General features: G+C 36.8%; 2 protein-coding genes and 1 pseudogene across 2 annotated transcripts in view; all 3 read right to left on the bottom strand.

Moving 5' to 3' along the window:
* LOC100693091 (uncharacterized) overlaps positions 1–9,442 on the bottom strand; it is a 23,526-nt gene extending 14,084 nt beyond the window's left edge. Inside the window, exon 1 of the mRNA XM_025911598.1 lies at positions 9,378–9,442. The gene's annotated coding sequence lies outside the window, so the exon portion shown is untranslated. The remainder of the gene's footprint in view (positions 1–9,377) is intronic.
* Positions 4,875–16,311, bottom strand: LOC100693627 (uncharacterized; annotated as a pseudogene).
* LOC109194559 (uncharacterized) lies at positions 16,251–19,166 on the bottom strand. Its single transcript, XM_019364518.2, has 6 exons — positions 19,087–19,166; positions 18,821–18,892; positions 18,117–18,402; positions 17,625–17,779; positions 16,929–17,211; positions 16,251–16,710 (listed from the first exon to the last, which is right to left on the bottom strand). The coding sequence occupies exons 2-6, from the start codon at positions 18,882–18,884 to the stop codon at positions 16,560–16,562; spliced, it is 939 nt and encodes a 312-aa protein (XP_019220063.1). The 5' UTR covers positions 18,885–18,892; positions 19,087–19,166; the 3' UTR covers positions 16,251–16,559.

The raw sequence follows: 19,166 nt of genomic DNA, 5'->3' as shown, positions 1-19,166 counted from the left end.
TAAAATACAATAACAAAGCATTTTAGTTCAGACTTGCTGCTGGATGCCAATGTTATTACATTTTTAGATATTTTATTTTGAAATAGTTGACTCCAGTTATAAAATAAATTTTTGCTCGTTTATATAATATATATTTTTATATAGCATGCATGCTGCCACTATGCATACAAAAGCAACAAATAACCTCCTAAACCGTGTGTTTGGAACTTATTACACACCATGTCGTAAGCTAATAAGAAGGAGATGAGAAGTCTTTGTTAATGTGTGCATCCTGTCACAACACGTGCTGTTTGTGTGTTGAACCCACGCAAACACGGGGAGAACATGCAAACTCCACACAGAAAGACCCCAACCTGATGGTGGAATTGAACTCAGGACCTTCTTGCTGTGTGGCAACAGTGCTAACCATCGTGCCACCGTGCTGGCTTATCTAATTAGGCTCAGCTGTATCTCCCTCCTGTGTGCCATTTCCTTGTTATCTTGTGTGTATAGTTAGTGTGTGGTTATCTCTGTTTTTCGTCGGAGCATCTGTGTATCATTCTGTGTACCTGGTCATCCTGTTGGTCATCCTGTTCATCTTCCCCAGTGTCTCTCCAGCTACATTTTCATGTTTCAGATAGTTTAGTTTTATGTTTCTACTTTCATGTTTAGCTGTCCCCAGTTTAGGTTTTTGTTAGGGGGTTTGTGTTAATTGTTTCAGCAACAATAAAGGCTCAATCTCAGTTTGAAACACTTTCTCCTGCATGATTGTCTGCGCCTGGGTCCACACCTCTCAATGTCCACCAAACTGTGACATTAATAGGCTGCTGAGGGCATAAAAAATCTCATGTCCAGTACATGTTTTTGTAAAAATTAAGGAACTACTGTATATAGATAGTGACTACATATCTTGAGCTGAACAAAGTATTTGAAAGAGCTCATGCCACTAATGGATTTCAATGTGACTTTAGTCGATTGATCAAAAATTGGATCAAAACAAATGAATTCACCAACATCCACATTATCTAAATATGCTATTAGATCACAAAACATTCATGTTGTTATATTAGTAATTTCATATTTCTTTTTTTTTTTTGGTAGTTGGAAATGTCTCTTTTATGTTCACTAATGTTAATCACATCTACTCTGTTTGTCTGTAGGTTGTTTTTTGTTTGTTTGGTCTTTTAGGTTTGTTAGTATATTACAGTGTAGAGTCCAAAACAAACTTCCTTACTGGTAAAAAGGAGGTAGAGGAAAATATATCTTATCTTTCTCTAGTGCCGGTCTCTTTCTCTGCCAACAGGATAAGTGCTTCCACGTGAGGTAAAAACAGGTCAACCTACAATAAAATCTTTTGGTTTCATTTTTTAATGCATAAAGGCAGGTTGTATATTTTTTTTCTGCTATAAAACATCAAAATAAGGTAGGTCAGATGGCCAAAAGGTTATTTTATTATCTTACAAGCTCTGGTTGACTTATCTTGTGTCAGTTTAGTGCATGCTGAGAGGATGTTTAGCAACAACAGAAGTGCCAATCACAAACAATGCTGGAGATAACCACTGCAAAAAGCACATGCTTTTCACCAGCTAGTGCATATGGCTTAAAGTAAGATTGCCTTTATTGACAGTGCAGGAAACTTCTATTACTGTTGTGTTTCTTGCACATGAGCACCTTTAGATTGGTTGCATTGAGGTTTTAATTTTGACATTAAACATTTTTAAAGTTTTAAAACTCATGCGCTTGCTGCTAGACCTATTCTTGAACAGTTTTTTCCCCAATCTTCCAATGATGTAAAGCTGCTCCACCTCCTGGTCTTTCAGGGATTGAGGCACAAACTATCTGGAAAGAGTTTTGTATTGGTTCACAAAAAGATCTGCATCTATTGTCCCGCTGTTCAACAAAAGTTCAGACATCAAACAGAGAAGCACAATGTAACCACAGGATGGCACTTCTCACTCACAGATGTTCAAATTTGTTTTTTACTTTTAAAGGTTTTGAATTACATTTACTCAATAAACAAATATATTCATACAGTGTGGGCCAATGTGCAAGTAAACACCAAGATATAGCAGTAAAATTAGATAGCAGTAACATTTAGACACAGCTTTTGGTTTGGGTACTAATGTGGCTCTTTAGATCTTGTTGTGAGCAGAAACAATTACAGTTATCAAATGGCACTGTCATTGTAGAGGCTCAGATAAAATGCTGCATATTGGGTAACAAACCAAACAAAGTAGCTCCTGCATCATGAGCAGCTTGCCACCTGAGATATTTGTTCTCCATATTCATATTCCTTGCACACCAGTTTGATCATATCTGCGAGACTTTGTGGTAACACAATAGCTGAAGGCAGTTACTCATAAGCTATTCAGTTTGATTATCATGACATAAACATAGCAAGTTGAAATAAACAAGAAAAAGTAGGTTAATTGGTGATTATAAATTGTCTGTAGGTGTGAGTGTGAAGGGTTTTCCTTTGATTCAATGTGGACCTGCACTCTTGCCCTGTGACAGCTTAGATAGCCTCCAGCTTCCCCAAGACCCTAAAACTGATAAGTGGTTACGAAAATGGATTGTATGGATAGACTTATATTGTTCATTATATGCTAAATTACAAAAAAAAAATTACTGCAACAGAAAATAATGACCCCATTCCTTCAATAAAGCTTTTTCTCACAGTGTGATCCTATGTAGGCTAATATAGAAGGCAGTTTTAACAATTCAATGCAACAAAGATAACAAAGTACAAGATGCAGTCCAGAATATCATATAATTAGCAGCTAATCCAATGTGTTAAATTTAATTTTTTTTGTCTATATATTGCTTTTTTTCTCTATATAAATTACATGAATAACAAGTGGCTTATTCTAGACTCCGTAGTAAAATACTGTGATCAGAGACATTGCAAAATTTGTGATCTTTCAGGTTCTGGACTTCCCAATAATTGACCCAAAGTCATTAAATTCTTTAGTGTCCTAGATATTTGTTTATTTTTTAGTGCAACCTACAAAAAATATACAGTGTAATTTATATTATTTAAATGAATGTTGATAAGTCAACAAATTGCACTAGCTGTATCATTGTTTATAATCTTATTGTCAGACCCATTTTCAAATTGCCTTTTCAATCCAATTTTTTGTCTATAAATCCCATATGTGTAAAAAGACAGAGGATCTAAACACCTAACACAGCAGCACATTGTCACCACAGGATGGCACTATCTTCACTGTCACGCATCATATATTTTGACTAGACAATATAGCTCACCTGCAGATTCCATAATAATAGCTGAGTTATTTTGCTCTACTATAATAATGCACAGTATTTTCCTGTTCATAGTCTAACTTTGGCTTTCAGAAAGTCCCATTTACATTCAACTGCCAACCAACTATGTTCATACAAGAACAGAAATCTGTCCAAGTAACTGATGAGTGTTTTGCGGGTACTTATAAAATTAGGGCTACCTTTTTTTATATCTTTAAAAGAACAGGACAAACTTTCACACCTTACATAGGGGCAGCTGTAGCTCATGAGAAAGAGCTGGTCATCTACTGAGCAGAAAGTTTGTGGTTCCCCCAGTGTGCATGCCAAATATCCTTGGGCAAGATACTAATCCAAAGTTGCTTTCCAATGCATCCATCAGAGTATGAATGCATGTGAATGTTAGATAAAATGCACTTAAAGCCTAGAAGAAAGTGTTTGTGTGAATGGGTGTGAATGCAACATGTTGTATAAAGCGCTTTGAGTACTCTGGAAGAGTAGAAAGGAGCTATATAAGAATCAGTCCATAGTTACACTGGTTGTTTTTTATATAAACAATCACACTAAAACCTTACCATGTATTCTGATGATTGTTATTGTTTGTTATTCTTTTTGAGATGTTAACATGTTTTTTGTTTCCATCCATCCACCTTCTTCTGCTTATCCGGGGCCAGCAGCTCAAGCAGAGAAGCCCAGACCTCCTTCTCCCCAGCCACTTCCTTCAACTTGTCCGGGGGAACACCAAGGCATTCCCAGGCCACCCGAGAGATATAATCTCTCCAGCGTGTCCTGGGTCTGCCCCGGGTCCTCCTCCTGGTGGGACATGCCCGGAACACCTCACCTAGGAGGTGCCCAGGAGGCATCCTTGTCAGATGCCCGAACCACCTCAGCTGGCTCCTTTAGATGTGAAGGAGCAGCAGCTCTACTCTGAGCCCCGCCCTGTCTCTAAGGGAGAGGCCAGCCACCCTTCGGAGGAAGCCCATTTCCACTGCTTGTATCTGTGATCTCATTCTTTCGGTCACTACCCACAGCTCGTGACCATAGGTGAGGGTAGGGACGTAGACCGATCGGTAAATTGAGCACTTTGCTTTTACACTCAGCTCTCTCTTCACTACAATGGACTGGTACAGTGTCCGCTATCCATTTATCAATCTCCCACTCTCTCACAGATGTTGTTACGATTCCCATCTATGGCATTATAAGCGATGCCAAATTCATAGAGCGAAGACTGTGTGGCTTTTCTTTTAAGCGCAAGATTTTCTCCTGCAAAACAACAAATGTATAAAAATAATTACACCTGGATGTTTGTCAGTAATCACAATTAGGTTACTATATTCAGTAAAATGTTTCAATTCCATTTATTTATAGAAAAGCAATTGACAGCAGCAGCCACTTTATGGTGCTTCAGATTGTAAGGTAAAAACCATGATAAAGAGAAAACTTCAAACAAAAAAACTTTTACGTTCGTACAATATAAATATTATATTGTATGAACGGGATAATTATGTATATTGTAATAACGTGATATTATGTTGTTCAAACGTGAAAAGTATATTGTTAGAACAATAAAGTTTTCATGTTATAACGTAATATAGCTCTGTTTTTCTTTTGGGTGGCAGCTCTATGCTTCCGTACCCTTTGAATTTGGGAAAACATTTTTGAGTTATTGTGTATCTAAAACTGTAAGAGAAACCTTGCACAGTTATTCTTCACAAGCTTTACAGCTAATCGAGGACTGAGCCATACACTTCCACCTCACACAGAGTCAGGTATTCATGTCTTCCAGGGATGACTATGTTAACATAGCGGCCATCCATCCCCATCCCGTCACTCGCGTTACAGTGGAACTCTTGAATGGAACCTCCTGGGATGCTTGAGATCACAGCACACCTGGCAGAAGAAGCAGAGATTATTTGGTTAACCCAAGACGTTTAAGAGGGCGTTTCACATTGGATTCTTCACTTGGCAGTGTAGAGCTGCAAGATGTGACAACCCCGAAGGTGATATTGGGCAAATTAAGTCAGATAAGGTTCTTGCTTTCTATGAGTGGAATCACAGAAATTTTTGTTCATGCTCATTTTCTGTTTGGATTTTGGTATTTTCCTTTAAGAGGACTAATATTCTTTACCTCATTTATTTGGACTCCCACATTAACCTGAACATGGTTCACATTTATGATTTGTATTTTATCAACACACTGCTGTACAATAAATTTGCTATCATCAGTTTTGGAAGATGCAAATGTCTCTAGTTCCAGTTTGTAATCAGTTCAATTTCTATTAAAGTTGCAGTTTTTAGTGTGCATTGTACCTGGGATTAAAGTTGCCATTGTTGTAAAGAGAATCTCCAATGCGGATCTCGGCTCCATTTAGTCTTTCTGGGAGAGAATCTATTACATTCAATACCTTAACAGAAAAAACTTTATGGGTTTTGCGCAGATCGAGTCGCCACCACGGACTGAAGTCTTGTTTTGTATGAGTGCATGATGCCCCACCCCATATGCCGTTATGATTTCCATCTATGGCATTATAGGCAATACCAATTGTATAGAGTGATGACTGTGAGGCTTTTCCTTGAAGTGCAAGATTTTCTCCTGCAAAAGAACAAATTCATGAAAAAAAAAATTAAACATTGATGTCTTGTCAATAATCATGTTTCGGCATCAAGAAATGCATTGCGTTTAATTAAATTTTTCAATTCAGTTTTATTTATAGAGAAACATTTACTTTAAAATGCTTTTTATTATAAGGTAAAAACTCTAAAATATCCGAGATAAAACCCCAACAATCAGGTGATCCAACATAAGAAAGCACTTGTCAATGGTGGGAAAGAAGAACTCTCTCTTCATACAAAGAGAGCACAGAACCAGGCTCAGGGAGGTCATTCCATCTGCCTTCACTGGTTACACCTACCAGCCACCTAGGAGGCATCCAAGTCAGATGCCAAACCACCTTAACTGACTCCTCTTCATGTGGAGGAGTAGCGACTTTACGTTTAGCCCCTCTCAAATGAGCTCCACACTGTATAACTAAGGCTGACCCCAGGTACCCCACAGAGGAAGCTCACTTCCACTCTTCATATCTTCAGTGTGATTGTTCTGATCACTACCCAAAGCTCGTGGCCATGGCTGAGGGTTTGGGCATATATTTACCAGTAAATCTAGAGCCTTCCTTTCAAGCTCATCTATGTTTTCATTAGAATCGAAGATTGCAGCGTTCACTTTATTGCTAGAGCCATGCCACTTGTCCAGTTTGGGTCTTGAGTGCACACACAGCTTCCCCCCTAACCTGCCTAACACTTTTCCCAGAATGATTTTAATTCAAATCAGCTTTAATTACATAGCCACAATTCATAATAATAGTAATCACAATATCTCAGTGTGCTTTATATTGTAGAGTAAACCCCCTACAGTATCAGAGAGAGAATCACAGCAGTCATACAATCCCCTTTGAGCAAGCCTTGGTGACCATGGGAAGGAAAAAAAACACCCTTTTAACAGGAAGAAACCACTGGCAGAACAAGGCTCAGTCCTGCAAATGGTTGTAATGGATGACCTTTCATCCAGTCTTGAAAACATACCTGTAGTTTAAGAAACTGATTTGTATCATCTGGTTCCAAACATAAATATAACTACACAGCAGTGAAAATAAATGCTCTGACTTCTGATAATAATCCCTAATTGAACTTTTCTGTGAGCGAAAAACTGTTTACTTGTTTATGTGAACAGTTTAGGATTTATCAGATAACTATTGAATTGAATTGAATTGAATCTTTATTTTGAACATGTAAAAAAAAAAGTGTAAGAACAGAGAAATAAAAAGAGACAAACAAAGCATTACAAAAGCAAAACAAACCAACCACAACTATAATAAACTTTCATGTTCAAAACGGAGTAGAAAAGCCTAAACTTATTTAATCCCTCCCCCCTTCCCACTACCTAGTAATCAATAGACTACACCTTTTCTTCCTGTTTAAAATTTCAACACACTGTATTCACATATTGTACACATATTGTATTCTAGGAAATGAGAAGTTACTTTTGTAAAATGTTTTATTCAGTTATCAAATGCTGCAGTGATGTCCAGCAATACACAAGTAAAGAGATGAACCCAATCCCAGAGACAATAAAGAGTTCATTAGTAACCTTTGCTAGTCCTGTTTCTAGGCTTTGCTGAATTATGAAACCTTTTTTTTTCTTTTTAGGCTGGACAAGAAAGTTGGATCAAGTAAAGGCTTCTGAATTAATGATTTAATTACTTCCACCTTAAAAGCCTTTAGCCTCTTAATACAGATTAACTGATCATATTTAAAATCAAAGCACTGATTAATGATAAGAGTTCTTTGTAGGAATGTGAACTAGTAGATATATTGATAGTGTGGATAAAGGTGTTACTGAAGTTAGTTCAGAGAAATCAATAGGAAGCAAGCAGTCTAAATAAATATCACTAGTTACTTAAATAAACGAAAAAAAATATTTCTTTTAATTTATTTTAATTTAAATAAAAGAAAATTCATGAAGCAAACTCTTTGTCATCATGGTTACAGTGATGAACAGTAATGATGTGCTGGCTTTGCAGCTTTTTTTAGGAAATAAAGTACTGGGTGTTTTTTTTTTTTCATGTTTCTATTTGAAATTGTTTAAACTTTATTGCACTTCATATATCTACTACTCATTTCTAATTCTGTTCATTCTGGACACTCCCAATAAACATCTTCAAGTCTGCCACCTCCTGCTTCACCTTTCCTTTCACTCTAGCTGCTATCCTTCAGATAGAAATCACATCTGACATTCATCCCTGTCTACCCTGCCTGCACTCTCCTCTTCACCTCTCTTCTGAACTGTCTATTGCTTTGGATGGCTGTTCCAAGTAATTAAAGTCATCGACCTTCACTAACTCCACTGTTTACAGCTTCACTGTTACACATCTCCCTCTCATTCACACACATGTATTTTGTCTTGTTTCTGCTGACTTTCATTTTTCTTCTCTCCAGTGCATACTTCTACCTTTCCAGGTTGTCTTCTATCTGTTCCCTACTCTCAATACACATCACAGTCTCATCTGCGAATATCATAGTCCACCGAGACTCCTGACATCATTTCTCAACTTGTACATCACTATTACAAACTTGAAGGCTCAGAGCAGGTATCTGATGTCCCCAATAATCCACTAACAACACAGGCACAGTTTGTAAAAATGCCTTATAGGCATATAAGAGTTTTGTTTGTTATATTTGCATCATTTCTGTGGCAGACATTTCTGCGGATGCGCATTGCCATGTTGTGATCTGTAAATTTTGTGGCAAATTAAAAAATATCATCTTGATAACACAACTGACTTGCAACCACCTCCTTTCAGTAAAACAAGTTTTGTTTTATTTTTACTGTATAGACATTACACAAACTCAAAAATTACTCTACCTTGTATTCTTTACTAAATCACATGGTGTGTTTACATTCACATCTCACACACTTACGATAAGTGGAACTCGAGCTTATTCCTAGGAGTAGCAGAAGGAAAGCATTCAGTTTCATCATTCTGTTGAATTTGAGAAAGATGGTATTTTTATTAGTAAACAATATTTTATTGCAAATTTAATTTATTACTGGTTCCTGTGTCAAAGTATTTAAGCCGCATCTTTAAAGTGAAATAGCTAGGATCAAAGTTATTGTAGGAAAAGAAACTTTGTGAAAGAAAAAAACACAAATGTGCACTGGTGTTTTGTTGGTCACTTGAATGTGACCACAACCACTACAAACTATATGTCAATGGCCTGTACATCACCCATTCACTTAAAGCTGCAAGCCAGGCACTGATCTCACATTGAAAACATTGGAATTCTGTATAATTAAAAAAGTGGCTTTAAAGCTTCAATATGATTGCTCCTTGAACAGGAACAGGAACTACTCTTCAGATCTTCAGTTATGAATTAGTTTATGTATATTTTTTTTTACATTAGAGTTGTTTTGTTGTGAACCTGAATTGAAAAAAAAATCATAAATTACTGAAACTACTACTAAGTTTAAAGATACAAAAAAGAGCTTCAAGCAAAAAAGAAAACTAATTCTATATTTAAACTGAAAATAGAGAAACATAATAAAGACAATCAGTTTCAAGAAAAGAAATGAAATGTGTTACTTGAGTATCCAGACTGAGCAGATGCTTCTTCCTGGAAACTGATGATTCAGTGAAAGAGAAGTGCTCCTACTGATGTTGTTTCTCTGTGTGCGTGTGTTTTATATGTATATGCAGCTCCGCCTCTGCTGAACAACAACTAACCAATCATCAGAAATCACAATCATATTCTCCTCAAAACTGTCCAGTTACTTCCTACTGTTTGTGCCCATGCACAATTGTTTCACTTCCTCACTTGTGAATTACATTTTCAAGAATTAGTAAAGCAGTTCTCCACAGCAGTGATGTTTTTTCTGTTTTTTTGGCAATATCCTCCAACTTATTACTCAAGATGTAGTCAGACATTTACAAAATATAATTTTGCTCCAAAGTTTGGGGCCATTTTGAAATGTCCTTGTATCTGAAAGATAAGTGGAATAATAATTTTACATCAAATTGATCAAAAGCTCTATAAGTAAAAAAAAACAAAAAACTGATTAATGGAATCATTCATCATAGATCAATTTGTCATAAAAAAAAACACATTTTTGTAGGCTTTCAGGAACGATTATGCTGATATTCCAATGGTGCATTTTGAACTTCACTTGTACTTTTAGCTTTCTAATGACAATTAAATGTGTAACTGTCATTAAGAAACTCTTTCACAGATCTACTAATGCTCTGTTGATGATGATCATGTTTGATCATTATTTTGATTAGATGTTTTATAAATTAAAAAAAATTGCCTCATTACTCCAGTATCAGCAGGCTAAAACAACATGACTCCAAATCATTGTAACTCAGGGGTGGGCAATTCCAGGCCCCGAGGGCCGGTGTCCCTGCAGGTTTTAGATCTCACCTTGGGTCAACACACCTGAATCACATGATTAGTTCATTACCAGGCCTCTGGAGAACATCAGGACATGTTGAGGAGCTAATTTAGCCATTTAAATCAGCTGTGTTGGTTCAAGGACACGTGTAAAACCTGCAGGGACACCGGCCCTCGGGGCCTGGAATTGCCCACCCCTGTTGTAACTGGTACAGCAGGTTGTTTGAGGCAACTTTTTACTACCACATTAGCTGTTATAACATTGATATTCAATGTAATCATTAATGTCTTTCAACTTGGTTTGAAATTCTTCCGCCTCACATTGGTCAAAAATGAAATAATGCAGAATAAATGTTACCCCAACTATGTTACTATTCTTTATAATAATGAAACTCTAATATGTGGAACCAACATTTTGAATGCAACATGAATCTGTACAAATGCATCAGCCTCAGCTAAACAGTTTCTGCATCTTCATAGCTAATCCAATCTGGAACTGTACACCTCCACCTCACACAGAATCAGATGTTCACTTCTTCCAGGGATGACAATGTTGACATAGCGACCGTCCAACCCGTTACACTGAAAGTTTTCAGTGAAACCTGCAGGGATGCTTGAGATCACAGTACACCTTTCAGAAGAGAAATTATTTTGTTATTGAAAAACCAAGCAAACCAACACTTTAGGATATTACTTCACCAAAAACGTCATTGATGTAAGTTAAGTTAATTTTTTTAAGTATAAACTACCTGGGATTATTGTTGCTGTTGTTGTCTAGAGAATCTCCGATTCGAATTTCAGCTACATTGATTTGTTGGGGAACACCATCTCTGCGATTGGTTATATTAACAGAAAACACCTTATGGGCTTTGCCCAAGTCCAGTCGCCACCAGGGGGCGAAGTCAGCATTTGTATATGTACATGAAGCTTGGTTCCAGCTGTTGGTACGACTGCCATCTATGGCATTATAAGCAACGCCTATTGAATGTAGTGAAGACTGTGTGGCTTTTCCTTAGATTGCTAGGTTCTCTCCTACAGAATGACACAGTTGCAAAGATCAGTACTGACACCTAATGAAGGCTTTCTGAAGTGAAATTTGCAGTTGCCTACATAGACGAGCCAAAAGCCTTCTGGAGAAAAGTTTTATGGTCAAACAAAACAAAGATTGAGTTATTTGGCCACAGTGACAACAGCTATGTTTGGAGGAGAAAGGTACATTAAATAAATGGGTGGAATAATAAAGAAAGACTACCACCAAATTTCTCAACTTCACCTCAAAATGACAAGAAACTTGGACACAGTTGGGTGTTCCAGCAGGAATATGATCCCAAACACATATCAGAACTGATTTGGAATGGACAAAACAGCCTAAAATTAAGCTTCTGGAAAGGCAATCCAAAAGCCCGAAACTCAACAATACAAAAATTTCAGAACTACTCTTGAAAGCTAGGTCCATGGCCACCAGTCAATTTAAATTAATTCTACCAACACTGCCAAGAAGTGTGATCTAATATCCAGCCAATAATGCCCCAGAACATTGCTAATGGATACCAAAGCATCTGGTTAAGGTATAACCTGCTAAGGGATATTTGGATATTTGAGCCTGTATGTATACTTTTTCATTTTCTCTAATACTGTGTGGATCTATCCATTGATCAACTATCTAAATTACATATCCAGTTATATTCATGGATTTAGGTGAAGGCAGTCTAAGCTGGCTTTTGGAAGAGAAGTGCACACCTTGGGCAGATTACCAGTCCAACACTAAGGTAACAGCCTACACAAACCACTCACACTCTGTCACGGCACTGGGTCAGTGACCCAGTGTTTCGAGTTTTGCATTAATGTTGAACTTTGATTTTGTCAGTATTTATCATTTCTAGTCTTTTGGTTTCATTGTTAGCATTCTTAGTATTCTGGTTTTTGTCTCTGTGTTCCATGGTTGTTCTGTCTCCCCTGTCAGCTGTATCCCCTTGTCAAGTCCGCGTCTATGTGTTATGTTCCCTGTTTTACTTTGTAAGTCTGTGTCTCATGTCAGTGTGTCTAGTTTGGCTTCCCCTGTTTTTGTTGTGTTTGATTACTCCCAGGTGTGCTCTCCTCCTGTGTCCCATTCCCTCGCCATCCCTCCATGTATTTAGCCCTATGTTTCCCTCAGTCAGTGTCGCGTCGTCCCCTCTTCATGCTGTGTGTGTTTCCCTCTGTGCTCCCTGTGATCCTTGGCTTTAGTTTCCATGTTTCCTCGTGTCTAGCATTAGTTCCTAGTTTAGGTTTGTTTTTTACATATTTATCTTTTGTGGATTTTTGCACTGCAATAAAGCAGCCATTTTTAAGTTTATTTCCTCAATCCGAGTATCTTGTGTTTGGGTCCTACATTCTGCTTGCCACACAGTCGTAACATGACACACTCACATTCTTGCCCATCTCCCATTTAGAATCACAAGTTAACGAGCATGCTAAAAAATCCCCAATCAATTAACAGGTTTAAATCCTTCCTGCTGTGAGGCAACAGCACGTATCGCTGCTTCTGCATGGTACCACAAACTAACATACAGTACATCAAATTTAAGATTTAAATTAATTATACAGCATGAAACTCTCCACATTCTACTCAGATTTATAAATGAAATATATAGTTTTTGTTTAGTTTGGTATTTCTGCTTTTTATTCCACCACATAAAGATGTTGTCAATGTAACTTAAATATAGCTAATAGCAAGAAATGATTTCACAGGTATGTCAAACTTTATATTTAGGACCTATAATTTTAGGTGGTATATATACAGGCCTAAAGTTTCTACAGCTTTGTTACCAAAATTCAGAAATTAACAACATATTCTGAAAACATGGGAAAGTAATCTAAATAAGTATTTAAACATTCTTTTCTTTATCAGAACTTCCAGATGATCTTTGAAGGTTGCAACAGACTTAACAGGATCAACCAAGGTGAAGGTATAAATGAGTTCAATGATAAATAAAATATATTGTTATATAAAAAGACAGACAGAAATCTCTTCTGTACCTATGAACGTATTATTATATTCATGATGTCTTCAAAGAAGTCACTAAAATATGTTTGTGTGTGTTTATGTGTGTGTGTATGTCTGGCGTGATTTCAGTAGTTTTATATTAGATTTTTGAGTTTTAAATAATACATTACATTTACTTACACCGGATTTCCAGCACCATTATCTTGTAAAGAGTTGCCAATGTGAATTTCTGCCCCATTGAGCCTTTCTGGACAGCAATCTCTTCTGTTAGTGATGGTTAGTGATGGTCACAGAGGTGACAATGTAGGAATCCAGCAGGTCCACTCGCCACCAGGGGTTGGTCTGTTTTTCAGAGAAGGCACATGATCCAGTATAATAGTCAGATTCACGGTTTCCATCAATGGCATTGTTGGCAACTGCCAGCTGATGATTGAATTGTTTTGACTGGGTTGCTCTTCCCTGTAAGGCCACATTTTCTGCAGATAAGACAGTTGAAATATAATTTAAGATGTTGAATATAAAATGTCTTTACATGATTAAACCTGCATTATAAACCCACTTTTTTTGTACTGTAGTGAGTGAAAGGTTTTCACTCACTACAGTACAAAATCTCTCATAAAGATTTTCCAGAGAGACTCGAGTCGAGATTGTTAGTTTCTGTTATAGTACATCAGTATCACTACCTGTAGCTGTTGATAAACATGTTTTCCTAATTAGTAAATCATCTTTTACGCATAACTAATTTTCTTTTAAAAAGTTTTGCAACAAAGTTTTATATACCCAGATCATACTTACGATAGGTGTGTGCTGAGCACGTCCCCAACAGAAGCAGCAAAAGCAGACCTGAACTGTGTTTCACTGTTCACACTGAAAAGAAAATTAGTGATAGAGTTACATGGCGGAAGTAATACATTCATCCCAAGCTTATGATAAATTTTGTTCCATAAGTCAGAAATCTATAGCAAATCTAAACAAAATAACCAATCAATAAAATACTGACACAAAAACAAAGACTAACCCCCTTAACTGTGCATTATATATCATTGAATGAAAAAGACGTATCTTGAAGAGTAATCAGAATGAGATGAAGTGCCACTGTTAAGGAGGGTTTTTTATATTCACATCCTAACATGGCACATGTTTGTTTATTAGTATATCTCTGAGGATTTGGACTTTGTAGATAGATAAGCCTCACTTCAGCTTTTGATGTTGTGAAAATTAATTGGTAAATATCTACTATCTTTTGGATTTATGGCCTCAAACACAAAAAGAAACATAAATAGAAAAAGCAATCAAAACCCGCATTTGAGATAAGATTAACAAAAGCAACAAGAAAAATATAACACAACACTTGCCACCAACATCACTGAAAATTGAGTTTATCTCAAATTTTCAACCAACCTGTTCTTTGTGCACACAATTCGTGTGGAGTATGAGGGTTTTTACTAACTTTATGCTAACTTTACCATGGCCATGACCAAGTTCACACTGAATGAATTCACCTGAATCAAAACGGTCTCTATATGCATTAGAAAGTGAAACCAAATGACTTTTTTGTAGTTTGACCTGTTTTTACCTCACGTGGAAGCACTCGTCCTGTTGGCAGAGAAAGAGACAGGCACTATAGAAAGATATATTTCATTCTACCTCGTCTAAGGAGCTTGGAAAGAAAAGCGTCTGGACTTGTTTAAGTTGCTTGAAGACGTTTCACCTCGCATCCAAGAAGCTTCTTCAGTTCTAAGGGTCAAATGGTGGAGAGTCCCAGATTTAAACCCAGTGGGAGTATCCCCCCAAAGAGGGACAAAGGATCCTCTGATGATCCTCTACCCAATCACATGAGCCGAGGTGTGATCAAATACGTAGGACAGCTTTTGTCACAGTCCTGACCCAGTGTTTTGTGTTGTTCAGTAATAATAGTGTTTGCTTTCGTGTTATTTAGAGTTCTTAGTCTCTTGGTTTCTTTTTCTGTGTTCCAGGTTTGTTCTGTTTCCCCTTGTCGAGTCCGCGTTGCTGTGCATGTTTCCTGTTTTACTTTGACAGTCTGTGTCCCGTGTTAATGTTTTCAGTTTTGCTTCCCCTTGGTCTTGTCATGTTTGATTACTCCCAGCTGTGCTCTCCTCCTGTGTCTCATTCCCTAGTTTTCCCTCTGTGTATTTAAGCCCTGTGTCTTCGCCTGTTTGTTGCCATGTCCTCTGCATTAGCTGTTTGTTTATCTCTCATCATGTTTTGGCCATGCCATATCATGTACTCCCAGTTTAGGTCATTCATCCTAGTTTGAGTTTCCGTTTTATTTTTAGTGCTATTGCAGTGTGTATTGTATTTCTCAGTTTGTTTTTGCCAGCAAATAAAAGCTGCCGCCTTTAAGTTAAATTCACCGTCTCAGAGTCCTGTGTTTCGCTCCAACCACTGCCTGCCAAACAGCTTACCTTTACTGCTTTTTTCTATTTGAGCAATATCTCTAAAATTAAATATCCTGTCTCAGAGTGATGCTGAAAAACTAGTTTATGCATTTATTACTTCTAGGCTGGACTGATGTCATTCATTATTATCAAAATTAGAAATGCATTCCTATATGTTCAAAATTAAATACGTGTATATCAGAGGCAGTTGGAGACAAAGAGAGAGGAGGCTGAGGGAGCAGCCAAAAGCTGAAGAAGAGAGTGATACCACAGCACAATCTCTAAAAGCTTTAATACTCAGTAATATACAATAAAAATAAAAACAGCCACGTAATGAGAGATTATATTTGATTCAGTTTCAAAAGCTAATATTTATATTCAGTCGTTGAAAAAAAAGTTCAGGATTAGTAATGTACAGTTTCAGTTTAGTCAAAATCAACAACTCAGCAACAGCTGTACAAAGCAAAGCAACAAACAATCAAAAGCAACAAAAAATAGAGTACTAAAAATAAAAAAGTTTAGACAAGTTATACAAACCTTGTATTTAAAATATTACAGCCATTATAGGTTAAATAAAATATACAAAGTATATAAAAAGTTTAAGAATCTATTGCAGTTTTAATACAGTTTGACTTCTGTTGACCCCAGTTTTAAAGCAAGAAAATAACTGAACTTCAGTCTCATTTGGTCGTTATTTTTGATTTGCTTATTGTTGTGATTGTATAAAAAAGTACTGTCCAGCATCATTGCTTTTATCGACTTCATTATCAGGGGTCACAAACTAAATGACTCCAAATAATTTTGTTAAAGCATTACTATCTATGATATAAAACTCTTCTGCTTCACAGTGGTCAAAAATGTAATCATGCAGAATTAATGTTGCCCAAACTATGTTACTAGTCTTTAGAATAATGAAACTCTGCTAAATTTAAAATTTTAAACATCAATCTGCACAAGTCAGCCTCAGCTAAACAGTCTCAACATTCTCACATCTAATCCAGCCTGGAGCCATACACCTCCACCTCACACAGGGACAGATGCTCGCTTCTTCCTGGGATGATAATGTTGACATAGCGACCGTCCATCCCGTTACACTGAAAGTTTTCAGTGAAGCCCAGAGGGATGCTTGAGATCACAGCACACCTTTCAGAAGAGAAAATGTTTTGTCGTTGAATAATAAAAAATAAAAAAACACTGATAATTGAAGATACTAGATTACCAAATACTTAATCGATGTAAGTTAACTCAAAGTAATATTTGCAGAGTTTAAAACTTAGTATAAATGTGCTTTACCGAACAAATACTGAAGCAGAAATGCTTGAGTCAGAAACATCAGAATTTATTTATTAACTGTAAACTACCTTGGATTGTTGTTGCCATTGTTGTCAAGAGAATCTCCGATTCGAATTTCAGCTCCATTGAGTCGTTCGGGGAAACCATCTCCGCGGTTGGTTACATTAACAGAAAACACTTTACGGGTTTTGCCCAGGTCCAGTCGCCACCAGGGATTTAAGTCCTTGTTTGTACAAGTGCACGAAGCTTGGTTCCATAGGTTGGCACGATTGCCATCTATGGCATTGTAGGCCATGCCTGGTAAATATAGTGAAGACTGTGTGGCTTTTCCTTGGATTGCTAGGTTCTCTCCTGTACAATGACACAGTTGCAAAGATCAGTACTGATGCATGATTATTGCTTTTGCAGAATAAAGAAACTCCAGTCTGAGTATGTTTTGAATCCTAACTATTTTCACATTGTTACATTTTAACAAAGTGTGCCTGATGTTTGTTGTTTCAGTGGCTCACCACTGCAAAACTTTAACCAGTTGTAGTGATGCGCAGTGGAGGCTGTATCGCTTGTATATTAGTAACAGATAGTATCTATAACAAATTTGAAATTCTAACAAATCTCTATTGTGAAACTGTTTTTCAATAAGTCTCATTGTACAAATTCACTGAGCAAAAATAGATTCCTCTGTTAAATGGATGTAATGGTCTCAGCAATTATGATTCCAGTTCTGACCTGTGATTGCACATAGAAAGTGTCAGTATGATACTCACCAGTTGGGGCTCGATAACCATAGACTTCCACTTCACAAAGATGGAGGACCCTGTTTGCCCCTGGTAAGACCACAGTTACATAACGTCCCTCCACAAGTCTGGTAAAAGTAATTGTTAAAGACCTGCCTGCTGGGATGTGAGAAACTACTGCAACCCTAAAACAAAGAAGTGAATTCATTTTTTAATTTATTTTAGATATTAGTACTTACAAACAAATTAACATCCATTCACTGATCAGTTTTCCTAAGTATCCAGTTATAGTCATGAATTTAGTTGAAGCCTAAATTATCACTTTAACGACAAACTAACAGCACCACAACAACCATTCACATTTAGAACCACCAGTTAACAACCAGGGCCCCTGCTCAACAGACTTCTTAATGTGAGGCAACAGTGCTTTTAGTTTAGTTTATGTCTTCAAAAAAAGTCAATGAATTGTTTATGTGTCTTGAAGCATTTTAATTTAGAGTTTTGAGTAATACATTTACTTACACTGGATTTCCAGCACCATTATCTTGTAAAGAGTTGCCAATATGAATCTCTGCACCATTAAGCATTTCTGGACAGCAATCTCCTCTGTTAGTGATGATCACAGAGGTGACAATGTAGGAATCCAGCAGGTCCACTCTCCACCAGGGGTTGGTCTGCCGATCAGTGTGGATGCATGATCCAGCCCAATAGTGAGACTCACGGTTTCCATCAATGGCATTGCTGGCATCTGCGAGCTCAAGATTCAGTTCATTTGACTGGGTAGCTTTTCCACGTAAGGCCACATTTTCTGCAGATAAGACAGTAGAAATATGATTTAAGATTCATAATGAGAAATGCTTTTATTTAATTAAATTTGCATTATAAAGACAGATTTCTTATTTCACATGTCAAATAAAGGACTTTTTTTCTTGAACAGCTTAAACAATTTTAGAATACAATGACATTTTGCCACTTTTGAGATTAGTGTTAGCAAGCTTTTCATCCGGGAATTATAGACCAATGTAACTGTAATATGTAATTATTTTAGCTATTGAAATATTGGTAACACTTTACGTTTCCATTATACTGCTTTAATTTCTTTACCTTTAACTGATGATAAATGTGTTGGCTCTCGTCAATATGCCATCTTTTATGCTTAACTAATTTTCCACTAAAAAGTTTTACAACAAAAATATCAAAGTTTTATGTATCCAGATCATACTTACGATAGGTGCGTGCTGAGCACGTCCCCAGGAGAAGCAGCAAAAGCAGACCTGAACTGTTTTTCATTGTTCACGCTGACAAGAGAATTAGTAACATAATTACATGAGGGAATGTTGAATTCATCCCAAACTTAAAATAAATTTTGTTCCATAAGTCAGAAACCTAAAGGAAATCTAAACAAAATAACTCATTAATCAAGTGCTGACACAAAAACAATGACTAACATCTTTAACTCTGTATTATACAACATTCAATGAAAACCACATACCTTGCAAAGTAATCAGAATGAGATGAGAAGCCACTGTTAAGGAGCGCTATTTATATTCATATCCTACCATGACACATGAC

This window comes from Oreochromis niloticus, linkage group LG11 (assembly GCF_001858045.2).
Source record: "Oreochromis niloticus isolate F11D_XX linkage group LG11, O_niloticus_UMD_NMBU, whole genome shotgun sequence".
NCBI lineage: Eukaryota > Metazoa > Chordata > Actinopteri > Cichliformes > Cichlidae > Oreochromis > Oreochromis niloticus.
This window is presented reverse-complemented; position numbering and strand designations above follow the sequence as displayed.